General features: G+C 38.1%; 1 protein-coding gene and 1 long non-coding RNA gene across 3 annotated transcripts in view; one reads left to right on the top strand and one right to left on the bottom strand.

Moving 5' to 3' along the window:
- LOC121287125 (brefeldin A-inhibited guanine nucleotide-exchange protein 2-like) overlaps nt 1–11275 on the top strand; it is a 118280-nt gene extending 107005 nt beyond the window's left edge. Inside the window, exons 38-39 of the mRNA XM_041204689.1 lie at nt 4239–4356; nt 5776–11275. Coding sequence (XP_041060623.1) covers nt 4239–4356; nt 5776–5937 — 280 coding nt within the window. The 3' untranslated portion in view covers nt 5938–11275. The remainder of the gene's footprint in view (nt 1–4238; nt 4357–5775) is intronic.
- Nucleotides 1–19301, bottom strand: part of LOC121287127 — a 39444-nt gene that overhangs the window by 18883 nt on the left and 1260 nt on the right. For both annotated transcript variants that reach the window (XR_005945153.1, XR_005945152.1), the window contains exons 2-3: nt 18673–18807; nt 4444–4556 (exon numbers count right to left, since the gene is read on the bottom strand). This is a non-coding gene — a long non-coding RNA (uncharacterized LOC121287127). The remainder of the gene's footprint in view (nt 1–4443; nt 4557–18672; nt 18808–19301) is intronic.

The following is a 19301-nucleotide window of genomic DNA, read 5'->3' as shown; positions in this document are numbered from 1 at the left end:
GTCTTTTAGGTTGCTTTGATTTGGCAGCTGTCTTCAAAACCAACTGAACTCAAAAACTGCTGTTTCTTGTTTCGTGTGTGTGTTTCTCTGGGAGGGACCTGCCTCTCTGGACCCCTGTTGCTAGGCAACAGCCCAGTTTTTCTACTTGTGTTTGTTTAACTTTTCATACAGTCATTGACTCTCATTAGAAATGCAGGGACCTTTCAAAGTGAAACTAAAACCTAACTTGACCTTTTCAAAACAAATCCAGAAATGCAAATCATTGCCTGTTTCTCTAGAGTTGACTATTCCAAAGCACCCAGGGCTGGTCTCACATTTTAAATTTTACTCTCTGTAAACTTGAACAATCCCGTTCCCTTATCACCCCTGTGCTCATTGACCTACGTTGGCACTTGGTCAGGCAATGCCTTGATTTTAAAATTCTCATCCCAGTTTCCAAATTTCACCCCTCCCCCAACCAGGCCTCTGTGATCTCCTCCAGCCTCACTATGCTCTGAGAATCTGGGGTCCTCTAATTCTGGCCTCTTGTGCACCCCCAATTTTAATTGCTCCACCATTGGTTGCTGTGTCTTCAGTTGCCTGGGCATCACGCTCTCCCTCACCTGTGCACCTACCCCTTACTTTCGTCCTTTAAGACACTCCTTAAAATGATCTCTTTGACGAAGCTTTTGGTCATCTGATCTAATATTTCCTTCTGTGGTTCAGTTTCATACTTTATTTTGTAATGCTCCTGTGAAGCATCTTGGGATGTTTCATTCTGTTAAATGCGCTATATATGTATGTCATTATCATTGACCATCCTCTAACTTTTTTGAGGAAGTAATATCCCAAATGAACTCTGGAAAGTCCTGGAGCATAACCTGTTTGGACTTCCAAAAAGTATTTGACAAAGATCGACGAGAATAACCATGAGTTAAACTCAAATTGTTGTTATCAATGTCATTAATTTTCTTTGTTTTTTTTTACAATTATTCATGAGTTGCAGGCATCACTGGCAAGGCCTGTATTTATTGCTCATATGAGTTGTCTTGAGAAGGTGGTGGTGGGTTGCCGCCTTTAATTGTTTTCTAGCAACTTCAAAGGGTGGTTAAGAGTCAATCACACTGGAATTGGACTGCAGTTACTTATAAGCCAGGCAGGATAAGGGCAGTAGTTTTCTTTCCTAAAGAACATTAATGAGCCAGTTGGGTTTGTAATGGCAGTTCAACAACTTCTCAGTCAGTATACTGAAACCAGCTTTTTAGTTACAGAACTATGATACTCTGTTGAGGAGGGCTTATTTCTCATGTTTTTCCTTTGTGAATATTAGCAGGAAGTAATCATTCAGAATATTTACTATCTTCTGTGTATCAATCTTTTCAATGCCATTCATGTCTTATATGGTTTTTTTTTAATCTCAGCTACTTCTTGGTGTTAACAGTACAATGTTTTTTTTTCAATTTGTGTATAGCCTTTTTTTTTCTCTAGCTTGCTTTCTGTCTCTCTGATTACTCATTCCTCACAGTGACCTTTTTGCTATTTCTCACTGCAGAATTTATTGATCATTATTCCTCTTTAAATCACGTTTAATTTATTAATCCATATTGGATCATGTTTGTTTAATTTGAGCTTGTTGATTTTTAAAATATGTATATCCTTCATGCTCAGCATTATGCCATTTAAGTTTATCGGACTTTAGCATTGTTGAAAAACATCTGCCAATCAACTTGCTTTGCTTGTTCCTCCATTTTATTAAATTTCACCCTTTTAAAGTTATGTATCTGGTTCCTGGTCTTGGGCATTATTGATTTCCTGATCATAATGAACTTAATTTTTCTGTGGTGATTTTCCTTTCGAGTGCTAAAATTTACATTTACTGTACATAATCTGGATCATATACAAATATATCAAAATAAATTGCATTGCATTTATCAACTCTGATTCCCAGAGTTTTCCCAGTTTCTATTTAATTGATGTGAAATCCCTTTAAAATAGCTATCCTGTTTTAACATACCCTTCCAATCTTTTCATGCAGCAGTTTAGCAGATAATGAATATTCTGAATGTGAATTACTTTCAAGTATTTACAAGAGAAGACATGAGTAAGATGCTTGCCCTAATCAAAGGTAAACAAAGAATAAACAAGATGTCAGCCTTGTCTCACTAAAAGCTTTCTGACTCTCTTGAGTCAGAAAGTTCTTGGGTCAAACTCATCTCTGGGCCAGTGAGCACACCGTTATGATGTGCCAGAAGGACCAAATCCACTTGGGAAACTTGGTTGCGCTATAACAACGGTTTTGCAATTTGTATTTATTACAAGATGTGTGCACTGAATTCAGAAGTAATAAGTCCACCAAGACCTTTGGATATTTTAAAAATTAAATTAAAATATTTATTAACAAAATATAAAAGATTTCAAGCACATAAGACCATAATTACTTGCTCCTAAATTAACTCCTAAAATTCCTAATTAACCTGACTGCCAGTTACACTCTCTTTAAGACAATGGTCCAAAATAGATTTTAGATTTTAAAACAATCTCAGCAAGTTAACACAATATACCCTGGAATTCCAAATACTTTTCCCCAGCTTCAGTTTTGTTAGGGCTGCTGTGTGTCCATAGTGCTATCTTTTGGAACTGATGTTAAATCAAGCTCCTATCCATCTTCTCTTGTGGATATGCAATGTTCTGTGGCCACTATTTGAAGTGCAGCAGGGAGGTTTGTCCATTGTCCTGGCCAACATTTATGCCTCAATGACTACCACAAAAATAGATTGCTTGATTTTGCATTTTGTTTATGGAGCCTTGCTGTGTGCGAATTGAATGCTTATTTGCCTTCATTACAAGAATAATTACACTTCAAAAGTACTTTATTGGTTGTGAACCGCCATTGGGATGTTTGCTGCATGTTTTGTTCATGTTACATCTGTTTCTGTCCCTGTTTAAAAATTCTTGCAGGTTTATTCGCTTTTAACATTCTAAAATTACTTTCCATTTGAGTATATATAGAATTTAGAAAGCCTTTGCTGATTCACATTACTCTTTGTTCTCCGAAGACCAAAATTGTAAACCTTTTTCAAAAGGTACACATGAAGATTAGTCTTTTCCTTTTGAGGCTATCACATAACATTAAGTATGAAACCTTTGAACATAGGACTTAGGAGCAGGATTAGGCCATTCAACCCTTCTCACCTGCTCCGCCATTCAATAAGATCATGGTTGATATGGTGTGGTCTCAGTTCCACTTTGTCATCTGTCCCCTATAATTCTTGACTGCCTTGTCTATCAAAAATCTGTCTAACTCTGCCTTGAAAAAGATCAATGACTCAGCCTCCACTACTTTTTGGGGAAGAGGATTCCACATACTAATGACCCTTATCGAGAAAAGAAAATCTCCTCATTTCTGTCTTAAATGGTTGACCTCTTATTCTTAAACTATATCCCCTGGTTCTCGTCTGTTCCACAAATGAGAAACATCCTCCTGGTATCTACCCTATCAAATCCTCTTAGGATCTTGTAGGTTTCAGTAAGATCACCTCTCATTCGTCTAAGCTCCAATGGTTAGAGGCCCAACCTGTTCAACCGTTTTTCATAAGATAAGCCCCTCATCCCAGGAATGAGTCGAGTGAACCTTCTCTGAGCTGTTTCTAATGCAATTATTTCTTCATTCAGATAAGGAGACAAAAACTGTACACAGCATTCCAGGTGTGGTCACACCAAGCCCCTGTAGAGCAGCATAAAACTTACTAGTTTTTAAAATTCCATTCCCCTTGCAATAAATACCAACATTCTGTTTGCCTTCTTAATCATTTGCTGTATGTGCACACTAACTTTTTGTAATTCATGTTAGTATGCAGGTCGCGTTAACAGTGCCATCTGCTGGCACAGTACCTTCTTGGAATTCTGAGAGCACATGCCATATATAATATATAACTGTCAGATGAGAACTTACTGTTGGTTTATTGCTGTGAATACACAGTATCTTATAATCTCCATACTGTAGGATTATTAAAAGGAACCAGGCTTAATCCTGTGGTATGCTGTGGATAGCACTGTTTGAAGAGTGGGAAATATCTTTCTATGGTCATGTTTCTTCATTTATCATTTTATCCATACTTTAGGATTAAATCAAGGTCAACAGTTAAACCTGAAAGTTGTGGAGAATTACACCAATTATAAAAAATTTCCTCCAAGGCAGATCTTATTCCTATTTGTCAGTTTTACAATTGTCAGTTCATTGAAAACTTTGTTTTCATTAGTGTTTGTAGCGAAGCCCTTGCCTACTTCATAACACTGACCTCTGAAAGTCACCGTGAAGCTTGGACAAACTTGTTACTGCTCTTCCTTACAAAGACTCTCAAAACTAGTGATGAAAAGGTATGGATGAAACTTATTTTTGTACATATTTATCTGTTCAAAGAGTTCAGATCATTAAATCAAATGTAAAATAATATGGAGGCTTACCTCTACAGTTCAAAAATAAAATCATCATTGGGAAATAAGGAACAGCCACAAAGGAAGTCTCACTTGAAATGAGGGTTGGGCCAATGGTAGAGGAGGTTGAAGCCCAGCACCATCTGTAATTGTTAAGAACCAACATGATTAGGTCTTATCTGTGCTGCTTTTGAATTGTTTCATAATTGGCCTCTGACAAAAGACTATGGTATGATTTCAAAGAGAATTGGATAGGGAAAAAATGTAAAAGTTAATGGTGGAGGTGGGGAGCAGAAAATGAAATTAGAATACATTAAAGAGAGGTTGGAGAGAATGCCAGCACATGGGGAGCCAATTGTCACTGGGCTAGTAATGCAGAGTCCAAGCGTAATGCTCTAGGGACCCTGGTTTGAATCCCACCACAGCGGATGGTGAAATTTGAATTCAGCTAAAACATCTGACCATGAAACCATTGTCAATTGTTGTAATGTCCTTTCAGGAAGGAAACCTGCCATCCTTACCATAGCAATGTGGTTGACTCTTGAGTGCCCTCAAATGGCCTAGCAACCCACAGGATGGGCCAAATGGCTGTCATTTATACGATTCTAGAATTGTCGTGTCAGTGCTTTGCAAAAGAGTAAATTTTTATCAAGTTATGTTGAAACTCATTTTTTTTGTCAATGTTTTTTCACACCATATTTCAAAGGGGTTTTCCATCCCTGTTCCTTCTGTTCAATAACTCAATTTTGGGGTAAGATCCAATGGTTGGCAGCTTGCGAATCAGCAGTTCTTTATTCTTGAAAGTGATATTGGGCACATCAGAACTAAATGTGAACCTATTATCTTCATGTATACACACATTTTCAGTTGGAGTTGCTAGATAAAAGTTAGAAACCATGTCCCCGCCCTCGCCTCAGTTTAATTTTTTTCGTTTCCATTGCAACTTATTAACTAAATCTAGTATACACTAAGACTCTAATCTGATTTTATGAGTCTGTGTGGTTCAGTGTAATGTCACAATGCTATAATTGTCCTTAAGCAATGTGTAAGCTGGAGAAATGTTAAGAATAAATAAGTTCACAAAAAACTGCAGATGTTGACACCTGCAAAACATAACTAGACAGAAACTGAAGCATAAACCACCAAAAATGAGTTTTAACATGGACAAAAATGCCTTTGGGTATCTTTGGTAAGAAATGCTTTGATCTATAAATTTCACAGCCAGATAATTCATAAGAGTATAATACTGGAATACTTGATCTTGAGCTGGAAAGTTTAAATTTTCACACTTAAAAACAGAAACATTAAAATACTCATGTTTACAGTCCATATCTCTGATGTTTGATTTTTGATTTTTTTAAGTTTAAGATCCATGCATCAGCATACTATCCATATTTGTGTGAAATTGTGCAGTTTGACCTCATTCCTGAACTCAGAGCAGTTTTACGCAAGTTCTTTCTACGCATCGGCTTTGTATTTCAAATCTGCCATCTGGAGGAGCAGCGACAAGAAGATACTACATAATGAAAAGTCAGCATGCATTTCTACTTCCAGCCTATAAATGGATCCACTAATATTACTTGCAGTAAAAGAAAACATTAATTTTGGAGCTTATTTTGAACATTATATTAGACAATTCCAAAATAAGTGACGTGTATTCCGTCTGTCAAAGGGTATTCCATGAGGCACTTATCCTGAATCCTTGTGTATTCTACAGTTTGCATTTTTATTTTTGTTTATCTTAAAGGAATGTCTGTGTTGTTTGCCTCATTTATTTTATGTCTCTAAAATACCCAGTTTCACCATTTCAGGGACTTTGAATTGTTATGTATGTCAACATTATGGGACACTACTGTCTTAAAAAGTAAATATTTGAGGTAAAAAATTGTTTGAACACTGTACAGTGTAAAATGAAGTCATTAATGTCATGAATGAGTTATGGTTTCAGTGCTTTTAAATTACGAGTAACTGTTAAACCAATAGATGTGTAATTTTGAATTGCAGTTGTGATGTGCCTAGAAACACAATACATGAATTGCTTATTGAGGGAATGATGGTAATTGAAAGATGCAGAAAATTCAGTGATTCATTTGATGAGGCAAAAATGGCAATTTTCATTTGAGTTCCTCCTCTGTGCACAATTCAATTTTGTGTTAGGTGGATGTGATGAATTTGAGATGTTTTTGATATATGCTTCTTGCATTGTTATGGTGGAGCTTGCATACTCAATTTCCCCCTAAATTATGACCACAGTAGATCTTAAGCACAATTACAAACTTGCAATAAGAAAACAATACTAATACCGAGAGAATGAAGCTGGATTTCAACTTGGCTGTTTTAGAACAAAGTACTTTTCAATGCAAAACAATATACAGATGATACAAAAACTCCAGTTGATGTGTTGATGGCCACTTTGATGGTGCCGCATGGCCAAATCTCTTCATATGTTGCTAGAGAAGTCAGAACAATTTTCTCACTTTTTTATCCCTTAGCTAAGGCTCCTTGAATCCTATAACACCTCGAGGCCAAATCCTAAGGCATGAGAATGTGGATTCTTTCTTAAATTTGTGCAGGATTTGGCAACATCTGAAACTCAATCTAATTACTTTTAAAACTCTGTATAAAAGCTGTGCTTACTTCTCTTTAGGGAAACTGAACATTTTAAACTCATGAAAAACATTTGGTTCTGCTTAGCCTCTACTCCTTTATATCAATTGCTGCCTAATACATAGCCTGACTTTGCACCAGGATATTAAATAGCAGCTAGGTATTAAATAGTACATAACCAATGCATAGTGGACCAATATCTTTTGTTCTGAGTTGGAATTTTGTTCATTGACACTAATCTTCCCTCAAGTGATAGATAGTTTGTTGATGATCTTGAATTTCACATCATGCACAGTTAACTCCAGTGAATTTCTTGACAAGCACCTGTTTAAGAGCAAGAGTTTAATAGGTCCTTTATATGTTGGTGCCAGGAGATGCTTGTGCCACCTAATCCTAAAGTGCAGGTGTCAGTCGGCCAGTTACAAATTCAGTATGAATCTGCAGCATTTATCAAAAGGCGAGTTTACATTGGGCTTGCTGCTAACTTGTGAGGCCTGTGTTTTATGAACTGACAATGCAGAACTCCACTGGTGCCAGCCAGTATAAAGGCTGTATGTAAAATAGAATTATGTACTTCCTAGACATTCGACACTTGCTACAACTTATCTTTAAGCGAATTGGGTAAGGCTTAAAATGAATAGCTAATAGGCACTTGCAAATGTCATCTAATTATCACTTCAAATCAGGACACCAGGTATTTGTATCAGTAGATCAGATATTGGTTCTTGTGCAATTACATTAGGAAAAACTGGGATAAGAGAAGAAAAAAATGACAAAATCCATAGTGATTGCTAAGTTTTACAGTGATTTCCTACAAAATTGTGGAGCTCTGAGCTTTTCTCTTGGCTTTGTTAAAGCCAGCATTAGCATGTGCCTGGTAGCCCACTGCTCTATTGGGTATCAAATGGTAGGAAGAGTTAGGACCCTTAAAAATGACATAAGGTGATTACCTGAAAGGATTATAAAGTTTTCCTGTTGACTATTATGCAATAATTACTATGTATTTAATTTATGCACTTGAAGTGAGAGAAAGTAATCTAGCATTTATACAGTAAGATGACTCTTTATCGACAACTTTTTGAAAATATTGATTAATTTGAATTAAGGCAACAGTTTAACATCTTTGCACCCCAATCTTCTCCCACCTAAAAGTGTGAACTCACACTGAAGTCCAGTTGCACAAGCACTGGTTGCACTTTGACCTAAGGGCCACTCCAAATGTGAAAGCCTAAACAGTGGGTGCCAGTGGGTTATCGGACTGTGGCATGCATTATAACCAAGATAGATACTGTGCTACCACTGCCCTGGTTGACGGCACACACCACACAGACTGAAGAGTCAGTCGAGGATTCCCTGGTCTACATGGCTTGTTCTATCCTGACCAGTGCATTTACCTCTCAACTTTTGAGACAGTGTGGTGTGAACAGAGTTAAGTTGCCATGTTGCAATAATGATACACTGAGAATAACTTGAGGGTGTTGTCCAAGCTGAAATCTTATTGTAGTGAAGGGATGTGATGTTCAAATAATGTTATTTACTATAAGTCTCAAGCAATTCATAACTAGCTTTCAGATCTCAGGATGAGCTAACAATCTTGAAATCACTCCAGGTAATGCGTGTTGACACTTCATACAGTGAGGTTGATGGCGAGGATAGTATTTACTTCTGGGATGGTATTTTTGTTGACCATGAGTGAGCTCTGTGTTGATGAGTGATGACATCACACAAAAAAAATGAAGATTGTGATGTAATGAAAAGATTTATTAAGTCATTGCTTACTATATCAAACAAATTATGTTAAAATGTCATAAATTATATGGAAATGAAGTAGGTATTTTTAAATGGGTTGATTTATCACATTACAGATGCAATGGGTTCAGCTATCAATACAAATTCTTCTAAGTAGCTCTTTCCTCAAACATCTTGTCAAAAATAGTGCTTGAAAATTGTTTAAAGATGTGAGAATAAATAGAAAGTTTTGTTGTAGCATTAACTCTGGCATCAAATGAGCACTAAAATTAATCTCCACCTGTAATGTATGTGGCTACTACCAACAATATCAAAGGTGTAGAATTTTTGGTTAGCTGGAATCTTGCTATATTTTTTCTGACTCTCATTCTGGTTTCATTTTATTTTAATGGTGTGGGTCGTGGTCATTTGCATAGTTATGTATTTTTTTAATAATTTGTTAATTCAGTTATGAACATAATGACTAAAAATGGCAGCAGCAAATTAATTAATTTGTGAAAGTTTATGAAAGTATGTCCAATGATTGACCACATAGTTGTACCAAGTACTTTATTTGAAGCAGTTTATTTGCTGATAGTTTAAGACAACTCATTTGTTGCCTAACTCTGTAAGCCGTGTTTCACATCTATTCCTTTAGTTGGTTTACTTAGGAATCTTATGAACTTTGGTGTAAGCACTAAAATAGCTTGCAAAGTGTAGGAAGTGCTGCTCGTCTCTTGTGAGACTTCCATAGGCCTCACATCAGTTACGTTGTTCACCACCAGCAGCATGACAGTTATGAGCGTGAAGCCCATTTTTAACTTAAAAAGATTAACACTAATACAGCCTGGTGCTCTCTAATTCTACGTGCACTGATTTGTGTCTCCACTTTTTCTTAAGTAGCAAAACTGTTAGCAGAGCTTGCTGACCAGTAAGTGTTCTTGCCATGTTTTGCAGAACATTGAGATCTATTGCTGCCTGAACTCTACAGCAGTGTTGTTTAATAGTGGAGCCATAATTCCTCATTTGCATTTCTGTTCAGAAACTATTGATAATGCAATTGGAGATGTAGTGTAACCTCAGCAAGTGCACCAAGCCAGTTTGACTATTAAATAAAACAGGTTGAGCACTTTTTAGTTGGCCTATTTGTAAATAAAGTTTGATCCATGTCTTGTGATGCTAATGCTATCATAGTACCCAATTGAAAATAATGCATTAGCTATATTTTCTTGGACTCGCATTAAAATCAAAGTACATGTATTCTATGCAACCGAGGTAGGGTAAAATGGTTAACCTATGATAGTTTCAATTAAGTGAATGCATCCTTTAAGTATCATGGTTTGTTACCATGGTTATCTTGGGTGTTTTTGTTAACAGACAGCATTTTGTTTCTTAAAGCATCATAATTGCATTACTCAGTGTTGCAGTTATTGCTCCTCCCTGCTCCTAGAGGCTTTAATGGATGCCTCTGGTACATCAACAAAGTGGGTAATCTTCATATGTGATATTAAGTGCTGAGTATTGAGAGCCAATTCTCATCCATAGTGTACATCCATGGATTTTCCAGGAGGGCATCACTGGATAGTGATCCAGAGCAGGATTTTTTTTTCCCCCAGCCAACAACCGCTATAAACCCTTTTCTGTCTCCAGGCTGAGATCACCAACTTATGAATGAAAAATAGAACCTTGCTATTCCATGTAACTTTGTACCACACCAGGCAATGTTTTCTCAATGAGTCATCAGGGGAGACTAATCGATTGTTTTATCAGAAATTCCCTTTTGAAGGAATAGATAGCTGATCCCTGACTTTGATGTCAAATAATTCTTTGCCGCCCTATTGTAGCTTAAAAAATATTTGATTGCTGAATTAAATATCTCAAATTTGTAATGAAGTATGTTCTAGCAATATAAATTTAATCAGTTAATTTGCTGGTGCCATTGAAATTACAACAAGGGTTTTGCTTATCCCACCAAAAATTGTTAATGGAAACAATATGGCTTAAATTAAAAACAATCTTAACTGAATCCTGAAAAATGTAATTGTTGTGATTGCCGCATCCGATCGTAGCTCCATTTCAATGTACTATTTGGACTGTTTGTGTGCAGAATGTTATGTTTACATATTTAAGTTCTAGGACATTATGGAGACAATGTAAAAGTTAATTATTATAATTATTATGAATAATTATTCATAGGTTTTAAGAATGGGAATATATTACTGTGAAGTGCATTAAAGAATACGCATAATTTAAGAGCATTCCTTGCCACTGTGGATGTATAAATATTTTGGAGGAACAGATCAAATATATAATATGAAATAACTATGTAAAGTTTTCTATGTCAAGATATTCTGTATAATACTACTGATTGGAATTGGATAATCAGTTAATAAATCAATGAGGTTTTACATCTAAGTTGCTCATTACAGTTGATGATTGAAGCTCAATTATTTGCACTAGCGTGCTTTTTAAAGTGTATGTACCAACAGATGATTTGTGTGACTGATTATAAAGGTATTGCTGCTTCTATCTGTGTTTGAGAAATTCCTTGAGTTTGGTTTTCCACAATCTGTATCCTGGCATATCCCTTACTCGACATTGCCAATGGCTGTTTCTTTATATTTTCTGTTTTTTCACGGGATGTGGGTGTCACAGGCATTTATTGTCTATCCCTAATTGCCCTTGAGTAGGTGGTGGTGAGCTGCCTTCTTGAACTGCTGCAGTTCATGTGGTATAGGTGCACCCACAGTGCTGTTAGGGAGGGAATTCCAGATTTTGACCCAGTGACTGTGAAGGATATATTTCCTAGTTAGGATGGTGAATGGATTGAAGGGCAACTTTCAGGTGGTGTTCTCATGTGTCTGCTGCCCTTGTCCTTTGAGATGCTAGCGGTCATGGCTTTGGAAGGTGCTGTCTAAGGAGGCTTGGTGAGTTCCTGCAGTGCATCTTGTAGATGATATACACTGTGCGTCGGTGGCGGAAGGAATGAATGTTTGAATGGATGCCAATCAAGTGGGTTGTTTTGTACTGAATGGTGTCTAGCTTCTTGAGTGTTGTGGGAGTTGTACTCTAGGTAAGTGGAGAATATTCCATCACACTCCTGACTTGTGCCTTGTAGATGATGGACAGACTTTAGGGAGTCAGGAGGCGAGTTACTCACTGCAGGATTCCTAGCCTCTGCCCCTGTGGCCACAGTATTTCTATGGCCAGTCCAGTTCAGTTTCTGGTCAGTGGTAACCCCAGAATGTTGATAGTCGGGGATTCAGCGATGGTTAGATTATCTCTTGTTAGAATGGGCATTGCCTGGTATTGATGTGGCATGAATGTTACTTGCCACTGTTAGCCCAAACTTGGATATTGTCCAGGTTTTGCTGCATTTGGACATGGAGTGCTTCAGTATCTGAGGAGTTATGAATGGTGCTGAACATTGTGCAATAATGAGCGAACATCCCTACTTTTGACCTTATGATGGAAGTAAGGTCATTGACTATGCAGTTGAAGATGGCTGGGTCTGGGACACTCCCCTGAGGAATTCCTGCAGTGATGTCCTGGAACTGAGATGATTGACCTCCAACAACAACCACCATCTTTCTTTGTGTTAGGTATGACTCCAACCAGTGGGGAATTTTCCTCCCGATTCCCATTGATTCCAGTTTTGCTAGGGCTGCTTGATGCCCCATTCGGTCAAATGTTGCCTTTATGTCAAGCCCTGTCACTTTCACCTCACTAAGAAGTGTGAGAGAGCAGCACCAGGCATACCTAAATGAGATGCCAACCTGGTGAAGCAACATCACAGAATACATGCTGCTTTTGCTATTTAGCATACATGCTCTAGATAGTGAAACAATCCCACAACCAAGACAGTCCTCCCACATTAGGGCCATCTGCTACTAGCTTGTCCTGCTTGCTACTCTTAATGTCCCCATTAGAACATTCCTTAGAAATATCACCACCCCTTTGTCCTTTTGTCTATGACATCTTTGGCAATCTTCTCTTTGCCTTCAGCTATCACTGGCCCCCTATCAAGATCTACCTGTCCCAGCCCCCCTCTACCAGCTTACATTTCACCCCAATTTTCTATTTCCTTAGTTCTGATGGGTCATACAGACTCAAAACATCAACCGTATTCCTCTCCCCAGATGCTGTCAGACCTGCTGAGTTTTTCCAGCTATTTTTGTTTTAGTTCTAGCTTTCCAGCGTCCGCAGTATTTTGCTTTTTTCTCCCACATTAATTGTTCGCCATTCCAAACTTAAACAACTAACCAGAAGAAGAGATTCCACAAACACTCCCATCCTTAATGCTGGTAGAGTCAAGTACATCATTACAAAAGACACGGCTGAAGCATTTGCAGCCGAGTGGATGATGCATCTTGACCTACTCTTGAGGTTCCCAGCATCACAGATGCCAGCCTTCAGCCAATTCAATTGCCTCCACCTCATATCAAAGACAGCTGAAAGAACTGGATACAATAAAAGCTATGGGCCCTGCCAATATCCCGGCTGAAATACTGAAAACCTATGCTCCAGGACTAGCTGTGCCCCTCACCAATGCTGTTTAAGTAGAACTACCACACTAGCATCTCCATGACTTTGTGGAAAATTGGTCAAAAATGTCCTTGCAATCAAAAGCAGGACAATTGGATCCAACCAATTGTCGATGATTGATGACTCAATCATCAGCAAAGTAATAGAAAGCGAAGTGTCATCAACAGTGCCATCAAGCTGTGCTTATTCCAGAGCTGAGGTGAGTGACTGCCCTTGTCATCAAGACAGTATTTGACTAGCATCAAGGAGCCCTAGCAAAATTGCAGTCAATGGGTATCAGAGAAAATACTCCACTGGTTGGAGTCCTATGCAGCACAAAGGAAGAGTTGTGTTTATTGTTGAAAAGAGACATTTTGTCAAAGCTTTTTCGTCTTGCACTCAGGATAATAGCAAGAATACTAATGTCAGTAGAAGCAACAACTTTATCCTGTATGAGAGTGCTGATTGGTTGGCAAGTGGGCTCTGATTGGTTGAGGCGTTGCCATGGTGAATGCACCAGTTAATTGTTTGAAGCTTAAACCAGGCAGATTGACTGTGGTCAAGGCATTTGTGAGGAATGAATCAGGTAATGGCTATCATTTATCACTGGTTCATTCCTCAGGGCAATGCCTTGACCAATCAGTGTCAAGCTGCCTGGTTTAAATTTCAAATGATGTTTGGCAGTTAAATGTCAGTAACCATTAACTGGTGGTATTGTCCATGGCAACACCTCTACCAATCAGAATCCACTTGCCAACCAATCAGCACTCTTATACAGTATAAAGTTGTTGCTTCCCTTGACATTCATATTGTTGTGATTCTCCTGATGAATGCAAGATGAAAAGCTTCCATAAAATGTCTTTTTCAGCAATACTCAAGTTCTGTAAATGACTATAGGGTTGCGTTTGTTGGAGGCCAATCTTTTCAGCCCCAGGACATCACTGCAGGAGTTTCTTGGGGTAGCACCCAAGGCACAACTATTTTTAGCTGCTTTGTTCATCATCTTCCCTCCAAAATGAAGTCAGAAGTGGGATGTTTGATGATTGATACTGAACACTATGCATTCTCAACTTCTCAGATACTGAAGTAGTTTGTATCTGCATGCAGCAAGACCTGGACAACATAAAGGCTTGGGCTAATGAGTGACAGGTAATTGCACCAAACAAGTGCCAGGAAGTGATGGTCGACAGCAAGAGAGAATATTACATCTCGTCATGTTCAACAGCATTACAGTCACTGAATCTATTTCCAATCAACATTCTGGGAATTGCCATTGACCAGAAACTTAACTGGACCAGCCATATAAATACTGTGGTGACAAAAGCAAGTCAAGAGACTGAGAATTTGGCAGCAAATAACTCACCTCCTGACTCCCCAAAGCATGTCCACCTTCTTCAAGGAACAAGTCAGACATGTGATGGAATACTTCCTGCTTCTCATCCATGATCTTAAAAATTAGTTCCCTCCACTACCAGGGGACAGTGGCAGCAGTGTGTACATTTACTAGATACACTGCAGCACTTTGCCAAATCTCCTTCAACAGGACTTTCCAAACCTGTGACCTTTGCCACCTAGGAGGACACGGGCAGCAGATGTACAGGCATTTCCCCATCTGCAAGTTCCCTTCCAAATCTCACCAACCTTACTTGTAACTATGTTGCTGTTCCTTCACTGGGTCAATATCATGGAATTTCCTTCCTAACAGCACTGTGGTGTAGCTACAGCATATTGACTGCAGTGGTTCAAGAAGGCAGCTTCTACCACCTTCAAGGGTAATTAGGGATGGGCAATGAGTGCTGGTCTTGCTATGAACAAAAAGGTTGTGATTTTTTTTTTAATCAGTTGTATGTAAGACACAATAATGAGTCTCAGATTAGTGATCCATGGTATTTTGAAAGCAAGATGAAAACTTTTCTTTAGATTGAAAAATTGCACAAATCACTCCATTATTTTTGGGAAAAAAGTGAGAGGGCAGAACCAGTGAATTCTAATTCTAGTGCAGCAAACGTCACTTGTTAGGAAATTACTTGTCTATAATTAAGGATGGGATGATTATACACTTTGACAATTTTCAGATATTAGGAGGGAGCAAGCAAGAATTTGTAAAGGATGGGCCAAATCTGATGAACTGGACTTCAATTTTTTTGAAGTAGTGGACAAGGGATTGTGTGGATGGATGTTATTTATGCACTTTCAGAAGGCATTTGATTAAACCCTTCATAATAGACTGTTACCTGAAGTTGAAGTTCATGGACTTGAAGGCAAATTATTGACCTGGTTAGGAAAATAGCTGAGCACCAGGAAGACAATAGAGAAAGTGGCCAGATACTCTCCCTTTGCAGGATGAGACCAGTGTTGTCTTAGAGGGAGTTGTGTTGGGGATTCAACAGTTGACTATTTATAGTATTTATAATATTTAGATGATGATGTGAGCCACAAATTGTAAGTTTGCCAATGGAAGAAAGGAGGATGGCGTTGTAAACAGTATGTCTAGGAACACAGAATTACACAGACATAACAAGGAGAGCTTGCACAAACTGGGGCTGTTATGTGGAATTTAGAAGGTGATATGATTTAAGTTTTCAAGATAAGTGGAACTGAGGGTGGATAGAAAAACTTTATGCTGGTTGTGAAGTCTAGGACTGGGTAGCATATCCTAAAAGTTAAAGCCAGATCTGTCAGTATTCAAGTTAGGAAACACTTTTGTACACACAGGGTGATTGAACATTTGGAACTCCCACAAACGGCTGTTGATGCTCAGTCAATTATTTGTTTTAAATCTGATATTGTTAAAGTTTTGTTAAATGCATTAAGTAATGGGGGCACGGGGCAAAGGTGGTTACATGGAGTTAAGTCACATCATCATGATCTCATGCAATGGCAGAACAGACTCAGACTAAATGGCCTACATTTGTGGCTATATTCACTGCTATTTCTAAATTCAATTACTTAATTTTTTTCCAGTCGAGAAGTGGAGATGATAGCTTAGGGGTAATGTCACTGGGCTAGTAATGCAGCGGCCCAGGCTATGCTATAGGGATATGGGTTCAAATCCTACCATGACAGCTGCTGGAATTCCAATTCCATTAATAAACCTGGAATATTGAGCTGGTGTCTGTAATGGTGGCCAGGAAACTAATTTGTTGTAAAAACTCATCTGGTTCACTAATGTCCTTTAAGAAAGGAAATCTGAAATCCTTGTCTAGTTTGATCTACATATGACTCCACACCCACAGCAATGTGGTGGACTCTGAAATGGCCTCGTAAGCCACTTGGGCAATTCAGGATGGGCAACAAATGCTGGCCTTGCCAATGACAGCATCTCATGAAATAATAAAGAAGAAAAATGGTTGTGCAGTCCTGTATTACAGGATGGTGAAAGTGACAAATTGTGCTATAGAATGCAAGTTTGGAGCTAAGTTTGTGCAAACAGTTCTACATGCTGAAAGTTCCAAGCCAAGTTCAACCTTCCAATAAGATGTGGCCCAGGAAGAGTTTGGAGAACTGTGAACCTGTAATTGACAGCTGGTTGCAAATAGGCACTAAAGTGTTGCACGTTCACAGCCACTTTAATAGTGATGGAAAGTTAGGGGAAAAGATTAATGAATGAAAAAGACACTGAATGATGCTGAGAGAGGTAACAGTGAAATTATAGTATTACCCTGTAAAATCATAAGTCCATGATAATTCCTATTAATTCAGCATCCCTGCCATAAAATGAAAGCAATATTAGCCTATAATCTATCAAATCTGTCATAATTGGTGAGAACGTTTCTTTTCCACACTTGACTAAGTGTATCAGTGATGGCTATGTGAAGGCAATATTGCAGAAACACCTTACAAAAGTGAAAAGGCTTTATATTGTCTTAGTAGATTATCTGACTTGAATGTATATTTTTATTAGCGCTTTGATTTGTGATGGTAAACTTTGTTTAATTTAAATTCTTGTTTACAGGGTTATAATATAGATTAGCTACTCTGATGAGAAATTCAAACTGCCCCATGAAACTATGCTGTAAGAAAATGGAATTGATACTATATGGAGCAACAGTGGCTCATTGTTGTCTCATGAGTTTCATGAAGTTCTTCCTCAAGGGGGGTAGTTTCCTTTCCATTCACATTACTTCAGCAATGTTAGTATAACTTGCTGCAGGCTATTGCTGATTGCAAGGCTACAGGTGTTCTGTACACAGCTACATTAGAAACATCAGTAGGTTATGTTACAACTCTTGCCTTTCCCCAATACTCCTTATTTTGCTCTGCGTTAAAATTAGTTGAATGGATAATCTTATGCTTCCTTTGAACTGAAACCTGCTGTGCACAAAATATCTTAGCGTGGGATGCAGGATCAACAATTAACCCCTTCAACTTTGGAATGTAGACTGAAAATACAGAATATCACAGTTAAAGGACCTCAAATAGTGGAAAACCACTCCGTTGGACCCTTAAGGCTAAACAATTTAATATAAATATAGTTTTGCAGAAACAAGTGACTCGTTATACTTTTACTGATTAAAACTGCTAATCAGTTCCCTCTGTCCAACACAACGTTGTCAGATTTTTCATCTTTATTCTTTAACTGAGGTTATAAACAGCTATTTCAATTCCAATTTCCTTGCACCATGAAGCTAATTGGTTCAATCACATGAACAACTAATCTGCTTACAGGCTTTATTCGTTATCTCTGTCAGAGATCTTCCAAGATGATGGCTGTTCAGTAAATCTGACTCTAAAGACTTGACCATCTGCATGACATTTTGTAATAAAATCAGTTAACTTTTGCAAAGATCCATAACTTGATTTGCAGAGTTGAAATGCCTAAAGCGACAAAAGTGGTGGGAGGGCAATGCTCAAAAAAATTTAATTCATACAGTTAAAAGCAAAAAGCTGCAGATGCTGGAAATCCAAAACAAAAACACCTGGAAAAACTCAGCAGGTCTGACAGCATCCGGGGAGAGGAATACACTTAACATTTCGAGTCCGAATAACTCTTCATCAGAACTAAAGATGAAAAGTCATTCGGACTCGAAACGTTAACTGTATTCCTCTCCACAGATGCTGTCAGACCTGCTGAGTTTTTCCAGGTATTTTTGTTTTTGTTTTCAATTCATACAGTAGTGTTTTCCAGGACATGCCATAGCACTTTACATTTACAATTACTTTCTAAAACTCATTGTTGTAACATAGGAAGCATTAGAAAAGTTTAGAAACACAAAGAACTACATTACTCATCATATTTTGTTAAAAATTTATTTTAATATAAACTTTTGCCAAGAGTTTTTGTGCAAACCATTTTGTCAACATTGTGCTGTTCGCCAGTACACGTGGAAAAAGCAACAGAAACACAAAATGCTGGAAAAACTCTGGTCTAATAGCATCTGAGGAGAGAAACAGACTTACTATTTCCAGTCGTATGATCCTTCTTCAGAGCTGAAGAGAAGTGGAAACAGCAGCTGCATTTATTGAAGTATTCAGTGCACTACAAACAGCCCCAACCTATTAAACTGCCATTTATTAAAAGTTCGGCTGGAAATCCTGGAAAACATAGAAAGTTTAAGCCCTTAATAGTGTGATGTTTGCAAGATGCCAGAATTGGATCTTGGAGGGCTGAGGGGTTGTAGAATATTACAAGCTAGCGAGAGGTGAGGCCATTGAAGGTGACAACAAAATTGAGAATTTTAAAATGAAGATGGGTTTGAACTAGAATCCAATGTCGGTCAGCAAATACAGGACAGATAAATGGGATCTCACTGAGCTTGCAAAATGTGTTTTGATATTTGTAAATGGATTACATTAGTTAAAGAATGGCAGTAACAATGTGACTCAGATACTCTTGATTTCCATAGGGTGGTTACAGTGACACATCTCAGTCAATACAGCAGCACCCTGGTCTACTCCTCCATCACCCCCTACTCCTCAACCCCCACCTACGGCACCTCCCCATGCCCACGCAAAAGATGCAACACCTGCCCCTTCACTTCCTCTCTCCTCACCGTCCAAGGGCCCAAACACTCCTTTCAAGTTAAGCA

Source organism: Carcharodon carcharias, chromosome 14 (assembly GCF_017639515.1).
Source record: "Carcharodon carcharias isolate sCarCar2 chromosome 14, sCarCar2.pri, whole genome shotgun sequence".
Lineage (NCBI taxonomy): Eukaryota > Metazoa > Chordata > Chondrichthyes > Lamniformes > Lamnidae > Carcharodon > Carcharodon carcharias.
The sequence above is the reverse complement of the archived record's forward strand: the minus strand, read 5'-3'. Positions and strand labels throughout refer to the sequence as shown.